The following is an 18923-nucleotide window of genomic DNA, read 5'->3' on the forward strand; positions in this document are numbered from 1 at the left end:
ATTTGACATGGTACCGAGAGCTCGATTGATGTGCAGACTACAGGAGATGGGGGTGCCCATAGAGTTGATTTGGGGGATTATGGCTTTGTACAGATCAGTGATGGGACATGTATAGTGTACGCACTCCGGAAGGGGTATTTGATTTAGTATGTTGATGAGGTGTGTGATTACATTGACAAAGAGCGTGACAGAGGTGCCCAGCTGGCAGGGACATGGATCCCATTATTGTTATATGCTTATGATATTGTGTTGATATCTGACTGACCAGAACAGTTTTGCAGAGGATAGTGGATTGTGTGTAAACCTTGGTAAAACCAAGGTTATGGTGTTTAACACCACACCACTGTGGATCAGGAGATCAGCACCTACTTTCACATATGGTCAGGAAATTGTGGAGTATATAGATGCATACACTTACGTAGGGGTAGTCTTTACTGGGCCGAGATTTTCTTTGAGAAGAGCAGCAGAGACTAGACTAACTAGAGCTTATGTGGCTTTGGGAGGATTGGAGAGGATGTGTTCGCAGGTTCAGTTCCGGGAACCTAGGACAAAGTTATGGCTCTTTGATACTTTGGTTGCCTCTACTATGCTATATGGGGTGCAAGTTTGGGGACCTTCTATAGGCCAGGATGGTTGGAGACGTATGGAGAGGCCCTTGGTATCTATGATCTCTCGGCTGATTAGAGCCAAGGCCTCCGTAACGCATGATATCATACGAGCGGAATTAGCTGCCCCCTCTATGGAGATTGAGGCGCTTACCAGATCAGATTCCTTTGTACACAGCCTATGGGATACTACCAGAGATAGATATGCCAGATTGGCCCTAGAGTCCTCCGGTCAGTTAGCTCTACAGGGGGATACATCATGCTGGTATGCACAGATGACATCATGGTTTCAGACACATGGCTTCACCATGGACAAGCTCCCTGCTTTTCAGTACTCTCTACAGGCACCCTTGATGTCTCTGACACGCGTGGAGATTACTAGACTCATTCGTCACGACCTGATCCAGCTGGACACGAGGAGGACATGGATAGAGCCGGTACAGGAGTTGGGCACGAAGATGGCTTTCTATAAAGAGCATCTTCTCCACCTCACAGGGGATGGGTTTGTGATTCGACCTAGCTACATGGACACACATCTTTCTCATGGTTTGCGTTGTGCCATTGGCCAGATACGCACATCCTCACATCGCTCGAGATTGAGACTGCAGATTCAGAGGGATACCAGCAGATAGCAAGATATGCTGCTTATGTCATCTAGAGCTAGAGACAGAGTTACATTCCATATGTCATTGCACAATGTACTATGAGATACGAGGCCATTTTCATTGTCTATTCAGAGAGGGTTTTGAGCCTCTATCTAGGGTAATGAGTTATGAGGATCAAAGATGTCTTGGACTGTATCTACTTGAGTTACACAGGCATAGAGACACTTTACAAAGGAGAGCTGGAGAGAGAGAGAGTCCCAGAGACAGATTACAAATTTCTTTACAATAGATATTGGACACCCAAAGGAGCAGCCACCATTGCAGAGCTCTGCCGCACGCACTCATACTACCAATACTCGCATTCTCATAGACCGAGCATTGGAGCTAAAGAGATCTAGACGACCGCGATGGAGCTACACAGTATCGACGGAAACTACAGCAGAGGATTCGAGCCATACTTTCTCGACGTCCAGAGTGCAGATTCGGATGGATCTCTACCATATCTCCCATTGTACTACACATTGTACTAGGCACCTTTTGTAATAGCTGGCACATCCATACAGGTAGTTGCATTTTTTGTTTCAATTCTTTTTTATTCCAGACAAGGTATCAGATTCATATGTTGTAACAGCCTGGTCTCATAGGTCATTTTGGCCTTTTGAAGACGTTAACATATCATCATCATTTCTCTCTCTGCAGAGGATTCAAGCCATACTCTCTCGACATCCAGAGTGCAGATGAGGATGGATGCTAGTAGTAGTATCTCTGTTCTCGTTCTTTTGTACCCAGACATGGTATTAGATTCACCATTTTGTAACAGATTGGTCTCATAGGTCATTTTGGCCTTTTGAAGACGTCAATATAACATCTCTCTCTCTCTCTCTCTCTCTCTCTCTCTCTCTCTCTCTCTCTCTCTCTCTCTCTCTCTCTCTCTCTCTCTCTCTCTACAGGATGGAGCTAGATAGCTTGATGCATTCTCATGATTGTACTACCTTGAGCATATAGACATGCATATACCCCTAGAGATAGAGCTCCATCCCTCCTCAGATACCCCACTACCTACATTCAGTTCAGTTTTGTTTCATTTGTCTTTCCGATAGACGGATGACATACACACCATGTACATTTGATTTGTCTCATAGGCCGATTTCGGCCTGACATAGACGTTAAAAATCTTTCTTTCTTTCTTTCTTTCTTTTCTCTCTCTCTCTCTCTCTCTCTCTCTCTCTCTCTCTCTCTCTCTCTCTCTCTCTCTCTCTCATATCTTCTATTAAAATAAACATCTCAAGGGAACAACCTCGAGAAAAATGTAGAAAGCCGATCACTACAGAGGTGTGATGCCAAAAATGTCCATAAAATATACAATGAATTACCAGGACAATTTCTTAGTTTTCATAAAAAAGTCTCCTCATAGGCTTGTACAACAAGAGGAACATCATCTTTGTCAGAACTGCATGAAGGTACAATAGAATCCCCAAAAACCCTAATGGGTTTAGGAGAAGCAAGTGGTATCTCCGTCAAAGAAGAGCAAGCCTATAGAGGAAGATCGTGCGATGGATCCTTGCGTCTGTATACTTGTTTGACTAGAGGCACCTCTATCTACCTCTAGAGCCTTCTTGTCCTCTTCTTTGCTTCTCTCCTCTTCAAAGTTCACTCTCTCAACCTCTACTCTCCTAGATCCTAATGATACCTCATGTCTCAACTAAGGCACTATCTACTTTTTCTGCTCTAGATGCACTATTCCCCTAATGCATCCAACTGCCATATGACCTCCTATGTACGGTATCATAGATAGTCTCCTTCCAAGAGAACTCATGAAGCGTCTACAATCTGAATTTATTCATACGAGCTCTCTCTAGACCCAGAAAGGTCGGGTCCCGTTGTCACCAGGAGGTGTATTTTTCCTATTGCCTTCCGTAAATAAGTACTAGATATTTTTATTTATTTTATTTTTACTTGTTTTCCCCGGAACCCTTGAAAAGGTGCAAGTGGACATTGCATGGCCAATGTGAAACGGCTGCGGCCGAATAGGTTTCTCACAGCGGGAGTCTGGGTCGGTCAGTCTGGGACTGGTCGAGCCAGTTAGCACTGAATTCTGATGAGTATGGAAGCCTGTGTGCGCCAAATGAACTCTGGGCCACTCGGAAAGTCACTTATAACTTTATAAGTCAATGGGAACTAGGGAATTAACTCAAAGGGGCAAACTGGACACTTGGCAGTTGTAGAGCCATCTGCAGGACAATTTGAGAGAGGAGGCTGAATTTTACTCTAAGTGATCTACAGTGTGTGTGTGAGTAGTGGGTGCAGGTCTACAGCTTTAATGGAAAGCTTGCCTTCTCCTCTGTCTCATGTAGCGCGATGATTTGCTCTCGTGCATCTCTCTCTCCCTTTTGGCACATATGGTAATGCCCCACTAGTTGGGCTACTCAGTTGAACATGTACAGTTCTGGGGGTTTATGCGCGTTTGCCAAGGCAAGAGCCTTCTGAACAGGTACCGGATTAGTTAATTGCTAATCCCCCACAGGTACGCACAGTTCCATCGCGAAAGATTGCGAGTTCAGAGAGTTTTCTCGCGTGAAAACTCGTCCAATTCACAGGGGAATTGTCCCATTGCGTGCGGGAGCCCTTGGGACACGCGTAGGTGTGTTCGCTCCGCTAAAAACGATCCGAAACAGCGAATTACAGCCTACTGTGTTTTTCTGCAGGTTTAGGGTTTCGCACCTAAACTGCAAGGGAACACCGGGGGAGCCTCGTGAGAGCCTTGGGATGCGTGTACAGGCTTTTGGGCACCCGACAGTGAAAAACAGGGAATTACAGCCCGCTGAAATTCTGTGACAGCTCACCAGAAAGCTTCCAGATAGCGAGGGAAACCGTCCTAGACAGGTGCTTTTGACCTACAGGGGTTTTTGCATCGTTATGCTGCCAAAATCAGGTCGAAAACCTGCGTTTTCAGCCCTCGCCAGGTTTGGACAGCTTTGTGAAAGCTTGTGCGAAGTGGTCGGATCGTCTACCTTAATTTGAATAAAGAAATACCGAAAGGGGCGCCAGTCTTTGGGGCCTACAGGGTGTCGGTCTCGTGTGCGGAGTGGCATTCTAGTCGCTGGACGCAACTGTGTTCTCTTTCCTTCTCAGTGCTCTGTGTAAAGTTAACAGGTAAATTGAAATAGTACCGCCCTCTACGTTGTACAGGCCGGTTACATGGTTCCATCGACGGGATAGTCAGTTTTTCTTCAAAAAGTGCAGCATGGATTGTTGTGGGTGAAAGCAACACAGAGCTTGTCGTTATGGCAGAGAAGAGAGACCAAGTACCTAAAGAGGGATCTTCCTCACATGGCACGGAGAAAATTCCTTCAACTCTTCAAGAAGAGGACAGGTTGTTTAGAACTCAACTGCGTTGTTGCATGGACATGTTTCAGCAGTTGGCTAACAACCCAAGGATGCAGGAGTTCTTACAGGCTCCGACACAGGGTTTTCAGCCTCCTACACAGGGCATGACTGAGCCGTTGCAGGAAAAGGAGATTTCCAATGCACAGAGGACTCATGATGCTCGAGGGAAAGCCCGTGTGGTTGAGCAACTAGCGGTGTCCAATGATCCAAAGCAACTTGCTTTAGCTGGACAGGAACCAATTGTGAATGGTCAAGGGAGTAATGAATACGCTATGCGTCAGACCCTTCCATTACCTAATACTTATCCTGGTTATTTTGGAGGTGGTTCAGTGTTTCAAGCTATGGCTGGACCTTCCACAGGTTATATGCCAGGGAATGTGTTCGGGACAATGCAAACAGGCATGGGTAACCCTATGTACGCGAACATGGGTGTCCAACTAGGTTTTCAGAGTGCCTATGGCCAGTTTCGAGTGCCTGGAACACAATTTGGTATGGCTGGTTTTTCGCAGCCATACGTACAAAATGCAGATATGACAGGGAAAACAATTGATGCGAGTGCTGGAATGAACACTCATGGAGCACCACTGTTACACGCACCTGTTTATGATAATGTGGCTCCTTTGAGTCAGCTTAAGGATTACAAGGAAGGTGGGCAGGGAGTGAAGTTTGAAACTTTCCGAGGAACTGAGGACCAATTGAAGGCTTTGACCTTCATACAGCAGTTCGATGAAGCTTATGCTGGAGGAAACTTCACGGAATCTTCAAAGATACGCAATGCTGCCACTTTCTTGAAAGGGAATGCGCTTCAATGGTGGACCGCATTGTTAAACCAGGGTCAAGCCCCAACAACGTGGGTCCAATTCAAACAGCTTTTTGCGCCTGCATGGCTGACAAACACTTTTGAAGTGGATGTGATGACAGAATGGCACGAGTTGAATGCTAAACAGTGTGCGAACCTGGAAGAGTACAATAAACAGTTTTGGGCCGCACTGTTGCCAGTCACCTCTTACAGGTTTGTGCCATTGTCAGAACAGATTGAGAAGTACTATTGAGGATTGCCCAAGAAAATCAGGGGACTCAATATCCTTCTCTCCTCTCTAGTGCCTACTATAAGAGGCACCTCTGCCTGAATCACTACAGCAAAACTGTTCACTCTGGCCCCTCAAAGTGATTCTCCAAAACGAGGACACTGGAAAATAGGTATCCCAAAACCTTTGGCAATAATCATCCAGTGTGTCTTTCTTAAGCAACGTTGGCTTCTTTCGGCTGAAAATTAAACAGCAGCGATCTCTTTTCCTTGCACCATAAACAGCAGCCAGCCCCTCCCTTGTACTAGCACTACCTCTTCCCCCCTATTCCTGCGGGTCTGCCACCCCTATTCCTACCACGTGGAGAAGCCTATAAAAGCAACCCACTCTCTCTCTCTCTCTCTCTCTCTCTCTCTCTCTCTCTCTCTCTCTCTCTCTCTCTCTCTCTCTCTCTCTCTCTCTCTCTCTGTGTGTGTGTGTGTGTGTGTGTGTGTGTGTGTGTGTGTAAGGATTCTAGGTACTAATCCTCTATTAAGTACTTAAACTCATGATTAAGACTTAAGAAACTGAACCGAACTCAAAGAAAGACTTAAGAAGACTCTGTGTTTGATTGATTGAATGTGTGATACAAGGGCTCCTTATATAGGAGACGAATAGACACAAATGAAAAGACACGTCTCTTGGTGAAGAGACATGACTTTAGACGTAAAGACACATCCTTTCGGCGAAGAGCTGCAACCATTGGGCGAAGAGTCGCACCCGTAGAGCGAAGGGGTGTGACCAATCGTCGAAGGAGTGTGGCTTTTGGCGAAGAGACACGTCTTTTGAGCGAAGACTCGCAACCATCCAAGCGTAGGGGTCCTCCTTGGCATGGCACTTCGCGTATCTGCATCAACGAGTAAGTATTGTAATGTAGTTAAGTCACAAACGTGACATTCCCTCCCTCTTAAAATAAAACTCACGGTAGTTGTACAAACTCCGGGAGGAGGAAATGTATTGTTGTTGTGCTTCTGCATCCAAAGCTCTTTTTGTTAATTCCCACGTCATGGCACTGTTACTGATCATGACTATTTTGCCAAACTGAAAACTGATCATATCTGCAACTTGTCTCATCTTTTTCAAAAGTATCAATATCACATTTGCGTTTTCTGTTGAGTGATGACCACTGGTTGAAAATTTGTAAGGTATTCCATTGGTTATCTGGAACAGTAAAATCCTCCTGAAGGGATGTCGTAGACTGAGACAGAGTAGTGTTTGGAGGTAGATCCATCTGTAAAGGTTTATCAATAGAACAGTTTCTGTCCAATGATTCATTATCAGCGACTGAAGTGGTGCTGCAAGAGTCTGTATCTGCTTTATCCTTTGCATCATTGAAGGTAAGGAATGGAGTCTTCAACTTTGAAAAATTATCATTCACCACTGCATTTGGTATCTGTTCAAAAACAAAGACTGTATTCTGCAAGGGCACTGACGAGGCGAATTTTCTTGCCTGGATCACGGTCAAAGAAGGGGTTATGTGCTTGTTTGTTGTCACATAAGAATTGGAATCTTCTGAATTTTCAGCTTTCTCAGCGGGTATTAAGGCTTCCAATTGAGAAGGGGGAGGCTGAGGGAGTTGTCGCCTCTTAGACCTCTGAAGGATCCTCTTGCACAAGGAAAGGATCAATAAATCTTCAACTTTACCACCATCAGATAAGAAAGACTTAAATGTAGGGCATGGCTCGCGAGGGGGAACTTGTCCAACGTCGCGGCGTTCACGACCGAGTACTTGACTAGGATCGTATATCTGTGTCACTAAGTAAGCCCATCTTGATATTGTTGATGATCTGTTGGAAGCTTCATATTGCTGCTTTTGTTGCTGATGATTCCAATAAAAAGTTTGCTGCTTAGAATTGTAACATTTCAAGAATATTCATGCTGAGACTTTTGTTGCTCGCATGAAGATACTTTGTGTCTGGTTGTCTCTGAGAAACCATGCTTTGGGTGAGAAAATTTCGGTTCCGAAGGCTTATGTTTGAGTGGTTCTTTTTGGTCGACCACTGAAGCGTCGGAAGAAGATGCCTGTATTATCCGAGAAGTTGTTGGTTGACTCTGAGAAGCGTTTTGTGTCTGCATCTGCTCGAAGCGAGTGTGAATTGATGTGAGGCTCTTGGAAAGTGCTGCCATCTGCTTTTTGAAAACTGTTATCGGGTCCTCGGGTAAAATATTGTCGTCGCCATCTTGTGATTCGGCCATGCCGACTGTTCAGCGAAAGTAATTGTTTCTCTAAATAAGCTTAAGAACTGATACTTCGAGAGCGGAAACTACGTCTGGAACGGGTTTCAGCTTTTGAGTCGGGGAATCCGCAATTATAATCGCGTCGTGTACATGAGCAGGATTTTCCACCAAGAGTTCTTCAGGAACCTCGTCTATGTACGAGAAATACGGAAAAGACTAGGTGTGATCGTCTGCCATGGTTCTGGTTTGTACTTGGTGAGGAGAGAGACCAGGGGCAGCGCTGGAGGGAAGAGAGGGGCAATGTTCACATTTGGTAAATTTGGGCAGCGTAGTGCCATCTGGTGATGCTCTCTGGCATGTACTTTTATTGTTACGTAAGTTGAATTTGTTTAAGAGGGGCACTTAAAAGGGTGTTTCACATTGGTGATAATTTAGGGGTTAATTTGGGGTAGGCCACTTAGTATTTTAATATGTTTAAGTTCTCCAACTTATAAAGGCTGCTGCTAGCGTAAAACAAAGACCCAGCGCAGAATTTCAGCGAAGCGTAAAATCTCAGCCAGTGCATGTGTTTCAGCCAGCGCTTCAGCATGGGCAGCCCAGCGTTGGCAAGAAACTCATCCCAAAGTTTTCAGAAATTCAGCCTTCAGTGTACGTGACTCTCAGGGAAGGGGTGGCTTCCTTGTGCCCTCTCGCGAATAGGTGCCCTTTGGATATGCAGCAGCCAACAAAGGGAATTCAGCCCCTTGCCGAGTGAATGGGCACACAGGCGAAGCGACACACCCGTATGCGAAAGGGTGCGAGCAAGGTGAAGAGGTACCGTCCTTTCACATGAAGAGGTGCGCGCACAATCTCGAAGGGACACCACCCGATGAGGAGGCCAGGTACGTGGCACTCCCGCACACCCACATTTGCATCCCTGTCCTTTGTTCTATATGTATGTAATTGGAACAGAATAGATTTAAGTTACCTCATGCTTGTATGCAAATGCGTACCATCTTTCTTCTGCTTCCATGCAACTCCGGGAAGGGGTAGAGTGTAGCGGCGAGGGTGAGAGGCTCACAACCTTCGAGTCCCGGGAAAAAAAATTGCTCTGATACCACTATAAGGATTCTAGGTACTATCCTCTATTAAGTACTTAAACTCATGATTAAGACTTAAGAAACTGAACTGAACTCAAAGAAAGACTTAAGAAGACTCTGTGTTTGATTGATTGAATGTGTGATACAAGGGCTCCTTATATAGGAGACGAATAGACACAAATGAAAAGACACGTCTCTTGGTGAAGAGACATGACTTTAGACGTAAAGACACATCCTTTCGGCGAAGAGCTGCAACCATTGGGCGAAGAGTCGCACCCGTAGAGCGAAGGGGTGTGACCAATCGTCGAAGGAGTGTGGCTTTTGGCAAAGAGACACGTGTTTTGAGAGAAGAGTCGCAACCATCCAAGCGTAGGGGTCCTCCTTGGCATGGCACTTCGCGTATCTGCATCAACGAGTAAGTATTGTAATGTAGTTAAGTCACAAACGTGACACTCTCTCTTCTTTTGGGCTCTGTTTTTAGCCTCCCTTGTACTCTTTATAAGTGCCTAGAAGGCCATTCTTTCACGCATCTGGATGCAAAGCTGGAAGATCTAGACCCAACTAGGGTTGTACTCTTGCAAATCAATAATAAAGAATTACCGAAAGGGGCGCCAATCTTATTTTGAAGTACTAAAAGTGTGCCAAGTGTGTAGTTTGCAATTATCTTAGTGTTTCCTTCCGACCCCTCGCCAAAAGTGATTAAAAAAATCAATTGTGGTCACTCTCCCACTCTCAGTTGTGGTGGCAAAGAATGTTGTCTCGCATTTGAATGAATCGTCTACCTTTCAAAGAGCGCATTTTCTTATGGGGAAGTATGGTGGGTGCTTTATCGGTTGGTACTTTGTTGCATGTGCGGCGCATCGCCTCCTACCGTTGTGTTCGATGTCATGGGGCTGACGAGCTAACGAGAGTGACGCATTCGCATTGGGATTGCCGCCAGTCTTTCATCAGCCAAGTGTCCTCTATCTTGTGCCTTCGTTTCCCCCCGGAATAGTTCATAGACGATTCTAGATTTTGGAGTCCTCCAGCCGCCACAATCTCCATTTGACACCTTCTTCAGTTGGGTCAGATTTTGGGTTATGTGGACCATATGGCACCAAAGTAACTCTCAGATGTTTCATGCCATGGAAATTGACCCTTTCCCTTACTTCAAATGTCCGCTTGGACAAGCACTTCACTTTGCTCGTGATATGGGAGACATCTCTCTTGAAGCTTATAGGATTTACTTTAATTGTTTCTAGTTTTTGAAGCCTTATCATGCTTTGTCTTTTGTACCTCTTCTTTATTGGGGGTTTTCCTCTGTTTGAGGTTTCCCACTTGTAAATTCAATCAAGACTTACAAAAAAAAAAGTGTGTGTGTGTGTGTGTGTGTGTGTGTGTGTGCGCGCGCGCATGTTTGTGAAATATATGGGTGAGTATGTGCATGAATTGCAGAGGTCATGTGTGTGTGTGTGGGTGGGCGGGTGGCTGGACGGGTAGGAACGGGTGTGTGGCAGGTTCTCACCTACCACCTTGTAGCAAAAAGAAGGGTGGTAGATATAAGTACCAGCATGACCCCTCTATCGCAAGCAAATCTGCTTCATTGCATGATGCTGCAATAAAAGGCCATGCTAACAAGCTTATCTGTGACCAAGTCTACTCGCAAACTGTTATGTCCCGCTCACAGGAGAGGGGATCTAGCCCAGACACCGTCGGGATGGGCTGCTAGCGTCCGGGCAGACGTAGTGTGAACCCGGCCAATGTGACCAGCCATTATTATAAAAGGGAGGCCAAGGCCTCTTTTGCAATTATCAACCCCCATTGGCAGAGTGCCAGTGGTTAGCCCGCGAGGCTAGGAGTGCGTGAGGTCACCTCGAGGAGGTGAGGCCGGGTGGTATGGGACGCTCGGTCTTACAGATGCACGCCTACTTCTTCGGACGCCGGCCCCAACACGGGGGAGCTGCCGGATGGTGGCTATGGTCGGGTGGTCTGTCCGACGCGTGTCTGTACGCGGTCCATGTAGCCGGGAGAGCCACTCCCTGCGTTCTTTTCATGGTATCAGAGTTGGCTTGGCTGCGGAATGGACCGTGTGCACACCTACGGGCTGGTTGGAGTCGGATAATCACTATTTCACGCAGGTTTTGATGAAGTAGCAGTTTAATTGATTATTTTCTTCTCATGAGCGTGTTTGCAGGTGAAAATTGGCACTTTGTTTTGCTGATTTGTGACAAAAACCAGCGATTTGGCAAGCGGAAGTGCTTAAAATCGCAAGTTTTTATTACATTTGCTGATTTTCAATGGAGATTGGTAAATCTTTCATTCAATTGCTGATTTCAAATTAAAACTCAGCATAAAGTAATTCACTAATGAAATACAGCATACAGTAATTTTAACCTCTTCCTCTACGCTGAGAGAGAGAGAAAGAGAGAGAGAAGCACCTCCCTCTCCTGTAGCAGGGGTTCTGCAAAACACTGCAAGTGTGGGAAGACAGCGGTAGCAAATTCTTTTTTCCAGCGTGGAGGATCGAGTTGGCTCCAACGTGAGCAAGAAATTGCATGCTCAGCACAAGCCCGCACACGCATGTAAGCAGGGAAAAATTTGCCACGCGTTGTGCTCCTCTCTCTCTCTACGCACGCGTTTCTGCAAATTTTTTAACGCTGGCAGCCTTTAGGCCTTGCGCTATTTTTTTTTTAAACGCTGCCTTGTTCTGTTAAAACCTGCAAATTATAAAAAACCACTTACAGAGAGTGAGTTTTTGCAGAAAAACTCAGTTTTCCAGCCCTCAACTCCTCTCTACTGCTCCTCTCTCTCACCTGCTCGCACTTCGGCGCTCCCGCCATCACCTGCTTGTCTTCGGACGCGTATGCTGATGCGTAGCGCTCTTCGGAGTCCAACTTTTTGCGATTGAAAAGTACAGAAAAGGACCCAGTTTCGCGTGAAACCGTCAGCTTTTCACAGATTTTACCATGGACTCCTCCAGCTCGGATGTGCAACGTGACGACACGCCAGGTAATGTTCAAATTCCGTTCACGCATGCTCTATACACATGGATTACAAGTACTTCCCAGAGCTTCGACCAGCATGTTACCGCTCTGGAAAACGCGAACGTTCAAACGAATATTCGCTTGGCCTCTCTCGAAGGGGTCGTGCAAGGGCTTAGTTCCCGACTTACCGCTCTAGAAAATACGGCTTAGTCGACGGCTGCGCGAATTTCTGAGGGCGAAATCCATCTCCGGCAATTGCGGACGCAGATTGCTGCTTTTGGGCGTTCACAGGGTGGTCCAACTGCCACAATTCCGTACAAAACTACAAATTTCAGGGATGTAGGGAACTGGCCGTAAATAACTGGTTGCACCAGTGGACCACGTATTTTGATCTCCATGGGGAGCATGATGAACGGAGGATTCAACGATTCTATCTACGCAGTAAGGCGCTTACCTGGTGGCGCGACATGACAGAGAAGCCTACGACGTGGGCTGACTTCTGTGTGAAATACAAGAGGGATTTCGCCAAAATGGATCCTTTGAAAGCTTACGCCAAACTGTAGAGTCTTTCAATGAAAGCTCTATCTTTTGATAAGTACACCACGGCTTTCAAAGAAGCGCTCATCGTTTGCAAGGTGGATTCCATGCACGCTGTGCACATGTACCTGCTGGGATTACATGAAGATTACCATTGGGCCTTAATTAAGGACAAAGCCCCGATTGACGTCGAGAATGCAATGGCAAAGGTCAGGACATTCCATTTGATAAATGGAGCAAACTATGAGAAGAAAAGAACTTCAGACCATCAATCCGGTGAGGGTGCTTCGAGGAAGCGACCCCGATTCCAACATAAGTCCAAATCACCGTCGAGATCTTCTCAGGAGAAGAAGAAAGCCAAAAATGCTTCAATTGATGATACAGTGAAGAAGGGGGCTTGCTTCGGATGTGGCCAGACAGGTGACCAAATCAAGGATTGCCCCAAGAAGAAGACAAAGAAACCGCAAGGTCCTCCTTCGGTTCACATTCACGAGATCTTAGGTAACTCGGATGTCATTCAAGTTGATATCCATCATTTAGCGCACAATTCATGCACAAATTGTACTTTTAACACGAGAGTGTTTGATAAGCACGATCTTCTCCATTTCCCCGGGAAGATCAATGGTCACCACGTGACCGTACTCCTTGATAATGGAAGCTCACACAATTTTGTGGATGCAAAATTGGTGCAGAAACTGAGCCTGCGGACGCGGGACAGTAACCATGAGTATTGCGTGAAGATGGCTCGTGGCGAGGATACGGATGTATGGAATAGGATAGTTCCAAATTTGTCGCTCGAGCTGGCTGATTACAAAGAGAACCTGGATTTCCACACCATGCGCCTATACAAAGCAGATGTTATTTTAGGAATTCCATGGTTTTATGATAAACAAGACTCATTGAAATAGACTATGTACATCACTCTCTTGTTTTTGTTAAGCAGGACGTGCCTCATGTATCTGTGTCGCTTTGTAATCAGATTTCTGTAAATAATGGTTTTGCAATACCAGTTGTTACTGCTTTGGAAATATATAAAGATATAAAGTCTTCTGATGTTGACTTTTAACAGTGTGTACCATCTGCTTGGTTGGATTCATTAGTGCTTGGTACTTCTGTCACTGAATTTCATAAAAATGTTTCATGTTCTTCTGTTGAACTTGGGGATTCCAACGAATCCAACCTTATCCGCGAAATCATGATTGATTTCAAGGATGTTTTTCCTGATGATCTACCTCCTAGCTTGCTGCCTTCGAGAGGAGTAGATCATGGCATTGAGTTGGTGGCTGGTAGTCAGCCCTTCTCAAAGCAACCCTATCGGTTTAGTAAAACAGAGGAGGACGAGATTCAGCAGCAGGTTAAAGATTATCTCGACAAGGGTTTTGTTCGGCCAAGTAAATCCCCGTGGGAAGCGCCAATGTTACTTTCTCGAAAGAAGGATAACAGTATGCGCTTCTGCGTGGATTACAAAGGGTTGAATAAACTCACTGTTAAGAATAAGTATCCGCTCCCGCACATGGACGATCTGATAGATCAGCTCCATGGAGTGTTGTATTTTACGAAGATAGACCTGCGATCAGGCTATTATCAAATACGGATCAAACTGGAAGATATTCCTAAGACAGGTTTCCATACACGTTATGGTCACTTCGAGTTTTTGGTCTTGCCTTTTGGTTTAACCAATGCTCCAGCTGCGTTTCAGCAGATGATGAATGATCTGCTGAGACCGTTTCTAGGCAACTTCGTTGTTGTATTTCTCGATGATATCTTGATCTACAACCGAAGTTTGTATGAGCACTTAGCGAATATACGCGTTGTTCTCGAAGTACTGAGAACTGAGAAGCTTTATGCTAAGGCTTCCAAGTGTGAATTCTTCAAGAAAGAGCTTCTGTATTTGGGTCACATCATTACTCGCGATGGAATTCACGTCGACCCTGAAAAGTTAGATAAAGTGCAAAATTGACCCATTCTGAAGAATGTGCGCCAAGTAAAGTCCTTTTTAGGCTTTACAGGATTCTTTCGCAAATTTATCAAGGATTACTCTAAAGTCTGCTCCGCTTACGCAACTTTTAAAAGGAGGGGTGAAAGGGCCGAAGACTTCGGGTCCTCATCGTAAAGGTAATCCCCCTGTTGTCTGGAATGAGCGTTTCGACAAGAGCTTTTGGACACTAAAGCACTTGGTGACTACTACGCCAATATTGCACATTGTGGATCCTAGCAAAGCGTTTGTGGTTGAAACGGATGCTAGTGATTATGCCATTGGTGCGGCATTATACCAGGATGGACGTCCTATTGCGTTTGAAAGTAAGAAACTTTCTGATGCTGAGATGCGTTATCCAACGTATGAGATGGAGCTTTACGCCGTAGTCCACGCCTTGAGGAAATGGCGACACTACTTGTATGGCTCTACGTTTGTTGCGTGGACAGATCATCACTCCTTGCGCTACGTCTGTGATCAGGGTGATCTCAGAGGCCGGAAGGCTAAATGGGTTGAGCTTATGCAAGAGTTTGACTTTGAGATCCGTTATAGAAAAGGATCCAGCAATTGAGTTGCCGATGCGCTCAGCACGATTCTTGAGGTTAATGCCTTGTCTATGGCTGAAATCTCGACGGACTTCTATCTCTCTCTTCGAGGGGCTATGTCGTTCTGATAGCTATTTTGGCAAGATATGGAACGAGGTCGAAGCGGGGCATGACTCGCGTACAGGCTTGGGTGGTCCAGAGACCCAAGTGAGTCGTGCCGGAGAGACAAGACAGCGACAATATTCCATTAGAGGTGGACTATTGTTCAGAAATGGAAAAGTCTGCGTGCCGGAAATTGATGAGGTTCGACATAGGATTTTATGTGAATGCCACGATGTTCCTAGCGCTGGGTACCCAGGCATCAAAGAACTTTGGCTTTGGTCAAACGATATTTCTACTGGCCAAGGATGCGCTCTTACATAGAGAGCTATGTGAAGAGATGCGCTCAGTGTCAGGTCAATAAGGCAGAGCGCCTTGGGAAAGCTGGCCTGCTACATCCATTGGAAATCCCACATGCCAAGTGGCAAACTATTTCCATGGACTTCATCGTTGGTTTGCCAAATACTAGTCGGGGCAAATACGCCATTTGGGTTGTGGTCGATAGACTCACAAAGATGGTGAAATTTATACCAACGAAGTCGACAATAAAAAGCCATGAGTTGGCGGTTTTATTTGTCGATCAGCTTCATAAGCGGTATGGTCTGCCAGAGGATATCGACGGTGATCGAGATACTAAGTTCACTGGCCGATTTTGGCGAGATAAGTTTGCTCATCTTCAAACGAAGTTGAGTACGTCGTCTTCTAACCATCCTAAGTCCGACGGACAAACTGAGAGGATGAATCAAACGTTAGAGGACATGTTGAGAGCCTATGTCTCTCACAGGCAGTTTGATTGGGAAAGGTATCTTCCACAATTAGAGTTTGCCTATAATAGTAGCAAGCATTTTGCTATTGGATTTAGCCCGTTCATGCTGATGTATGGATTTGAGCCTAAATCCCCAATTGCTATTGGCTTAGAGAAAGTCAAGGAACGCCAAGCTTGTGATTTCCTGTATGACATGCAAGAAATGCTCGAATTGACTAAGGATGGTATAAGAATGGCTCGTGATCGAGTCACTACTCATGCTAATCAAAAGAGTTCTCCAAGGACTCTTAATGTGGGACAATGGGTCTATCTGAAGATACCCAAGGATTCCAAGACTATGCGAACGGGAAAGCATTATAAGCTTTCAGCTAGATATTGTGGTCCATTCTTGATCACAAAGAAGATTGGCCGAGTTGCCTATAAACTGGCTCTTCCTTCGGATCTTAGTGTACATCCAATGTTTCATGTCAGCCGCCTTAAAGTAAAATTAGGCAAAGCCGACGTTGTTGTGCCTATCGAGGAAAATATATGGCAAGAGATGCAAACCGAGTATATTCCTCGAGAACCAGAGGCAGTTTTAGATCATCGTACCTATCATTTGCACCAAAAGGCTTATGACGAGTACTTAATTAAATGGAAGGGTCAATCTAAAAGGTTTGCTACTTGGGAACCAGTTAGAGCTTTGAAAGCTCAATATCCCCACTTCATTGATGAGGACATCAATGGTTCTTAAGGGGGGAAGTATGTTATGTCCCGCTCACAGGAGAGGGGATCTAGCCCAGACGCCATCGGGATGGGCTTCCGGTGTCCGAGCGGACGTAGTGTGAACTAGGCCAATGTGGCCGGCCAATTATTATAAAAGGGAGGCCAAGGCCTCATTTGTAGTTATCGACCCCCATTGACAGAGTGCCAGTGGTTAGCCTGCGAGGCTAGGAGTGCACGAGGTCACCTCGAGGAGGTGAGGCCAGGTGGTATGGAACGCTCGGTCTTACAAGTGTACGCTTACGTCCTCAGACGCTGGCCCCAGCACGGGGGAGCTGCCGGATGGTGGCTATGGTCGGGTGGTTTGTCCGACACGTGTCTGTAGGCGGTCCGTGTAGCCGGGAGATCCACTCCCTACGTTCGTTTCACAAACCCTAATAGGGTGAACCATATCATGCAGGTAATGAGCCCCTAACACAGTGTTGCTGCAAGTACGCAGATCACGAACCCTGCAAGCCGCCTAGGCAAGTCTGCGGGCTAAAAAGGATGCACCCAAGCAATTTGGCATGTTGGCGTGAGCTTGCTTGGCGCACATGAGCTTGGTTGTGCAACATACAACAATAATGCTAGCAGGGGTGGCACGGCACGATAGGATGGGGGTAAGGCTAAAAATGTTCGGCGCCCATAAGCGACAGAAACCACGACAGATGCCGAGTTACAGCAAAGAAAATTTAACTCGAATTACTGGATTGAGAGCATGGCAGATACGAGAAGGCTATAATGGGCTAGACGATTGTCGAGGAGGATAATGTGCGAGTGCACAAGTTCCTCTCTCCCCCCCCCCCTTCCCTCCTTTCATGTTTGTCTGATTTGGGTTGTTGAAAACCTCTTGGCTACGATAATTTGATAGTAAACTTCTTTGGTTTTCATTGCAAGAGCTACATTATGTTCAAAGGTCTAGATAGTATCAATTGAAACAAATTTCTTAAGCCTTGTATTGCATATTACTATGTATGGTTTATTACTTTCATGATCCATCTATGTTTACAATTTGGATTGGATGTGTCATTTTTTGAGTTTGCTATTATTCTTGAGTCTTTTAGAGTTGAGACACTTATTGCATATACCTCCTTCAGACGACTCATACCCCAACTGCTCCAATCAGCTTCTTGCCTTAAAATATGAAAACGAGACGAGTCATGACCAAATTCGTTAGGTTATCCAGGAAATCATAGTTTAAGGTTTCAAGTTAGTAGAGGTAATTATTGTAAAGTTTTGAATCTCAATGAGTGTTCTTTTACATATAAGATAACTCATGTGCACCTATATGCGTCATGTTTTTTTATTAAAAAAGTTTTGAAAAACACCTCCAGGTCTTCAGTTATTTGATAATTTTAGGGAAGAGACCATTGAAAATGGAAAATCTTTTAAAAACTTTGGAGTTTAAAACCTATGCAACTATGGCAAGAGCCACGGTATAGGATGAGTCAAGCCTGGTATTCACAAATTCTACCTCTCTCTTAGAAAAGAGGGTTTCATAAAACACTTTCCTGATTACGCCCTTCTGAACCTTTGACCTCAATCGTATGTGTCTCCAGCAATTTTTCATTTCACTCCAGAGGACTCTCTTCTTCCTTCTATCTACATGTATGATTTTGGCTATACATGAGTTATTTCCATGTTTTCTACATGAAGTTTTTCGCTTTGAAGTTTCCAACCAGCTTTTAAGCATTATCTTTTTTGTACTGTGGATGTGTGTTATATATAGAACATCTAGTTTTACTATGCAAAGCTCCCAAAGCATAAAAATCTGAAAGACTATCCTTACACAAGAAAATTATTCTAGACAGCTGTCATCACTAAATGAATCAACACAAAAACTTACTCAGACTGCCAAGTTGATAATTGCTTGTCATCTGATTTTGGCGAGCCACTGAAGTTCTGCAGTCACGCAAAATATATAGTTTGTTCAATGTATCCCTGTGGCTCCATAAGTTCATTCACTTATTATTGGATAACTAACCAATCTCAAGAAGAAACAACATGCAGGCTCAGAAAACAAATATTGAACAAACCAGGACAATTCTTGCCATTCCCACAAGATGAGGGATGTAACTTCTTTACAATGTTTTTTTATTGAAGACTGCATGTCATTCACCTAAGGTCAAGCACAGCAAAGCTACCTACGGGGGGATTGAAGTCACACACCCACAATTCACACATCCACCCGACAGGATCTAAAAATTCAGAGAGAGATTGTCAGTTGGAAACCTGATAACAAACGACAATCTTGGCGTCTGCGGAGTGCAGATGCAATTAAATAGAAATGAAAAGCTCACACATACTGCTTTGCAAAAAAAAAAAAATCTTTCAAAAAGCGACTACTTTTTTTTCCCAAGGACCCATCTTCATTCA

The 18923-nt window shown here is 45.0% G+C and overlaps 1 protein-coding gene across 1 annotated transcript in view; it reads right to left on the reverse strand.

The window, feature by feature from the left end:
* The window catches only part of LOC147432025 (Tetratricopeptide repeat (TPR)-like superfamily protein), a 198294-nt gene that overhangs the window by 169081 nt on the left and 10290 nt on the right, over nucleotides 1-18923 (reverse strand). Inside the window, exon 3 of the mRNA XM_086491834.1 lies at nucleotides 18394-18449. Coding sequence (XP_086347960.1) covers nucleotides 18394-18449 — 56 coding nt within the window. The remainder of the gene's footprint in view (nucleotides 1-18393; nucleotides 18450-18923) is intronic.

The sequence above is a fragment of the Adiantum capillus-veneris genome, chromosome 20 (genome assembly GCF_014529385.1).
Source record: "Adiantum capillus-veneris isolate H3 chromosome 20, ASM1452938v2, whole genome shotgun sequence".
In the NCBI taxonomy this organism is placed as follows: Eukaryota; Viridiplantae; Streptophyta; class Polypodiopsida; order Polypodiales; family Pteridaceae; genus Adiantum; species Adiantum capillus-veneris.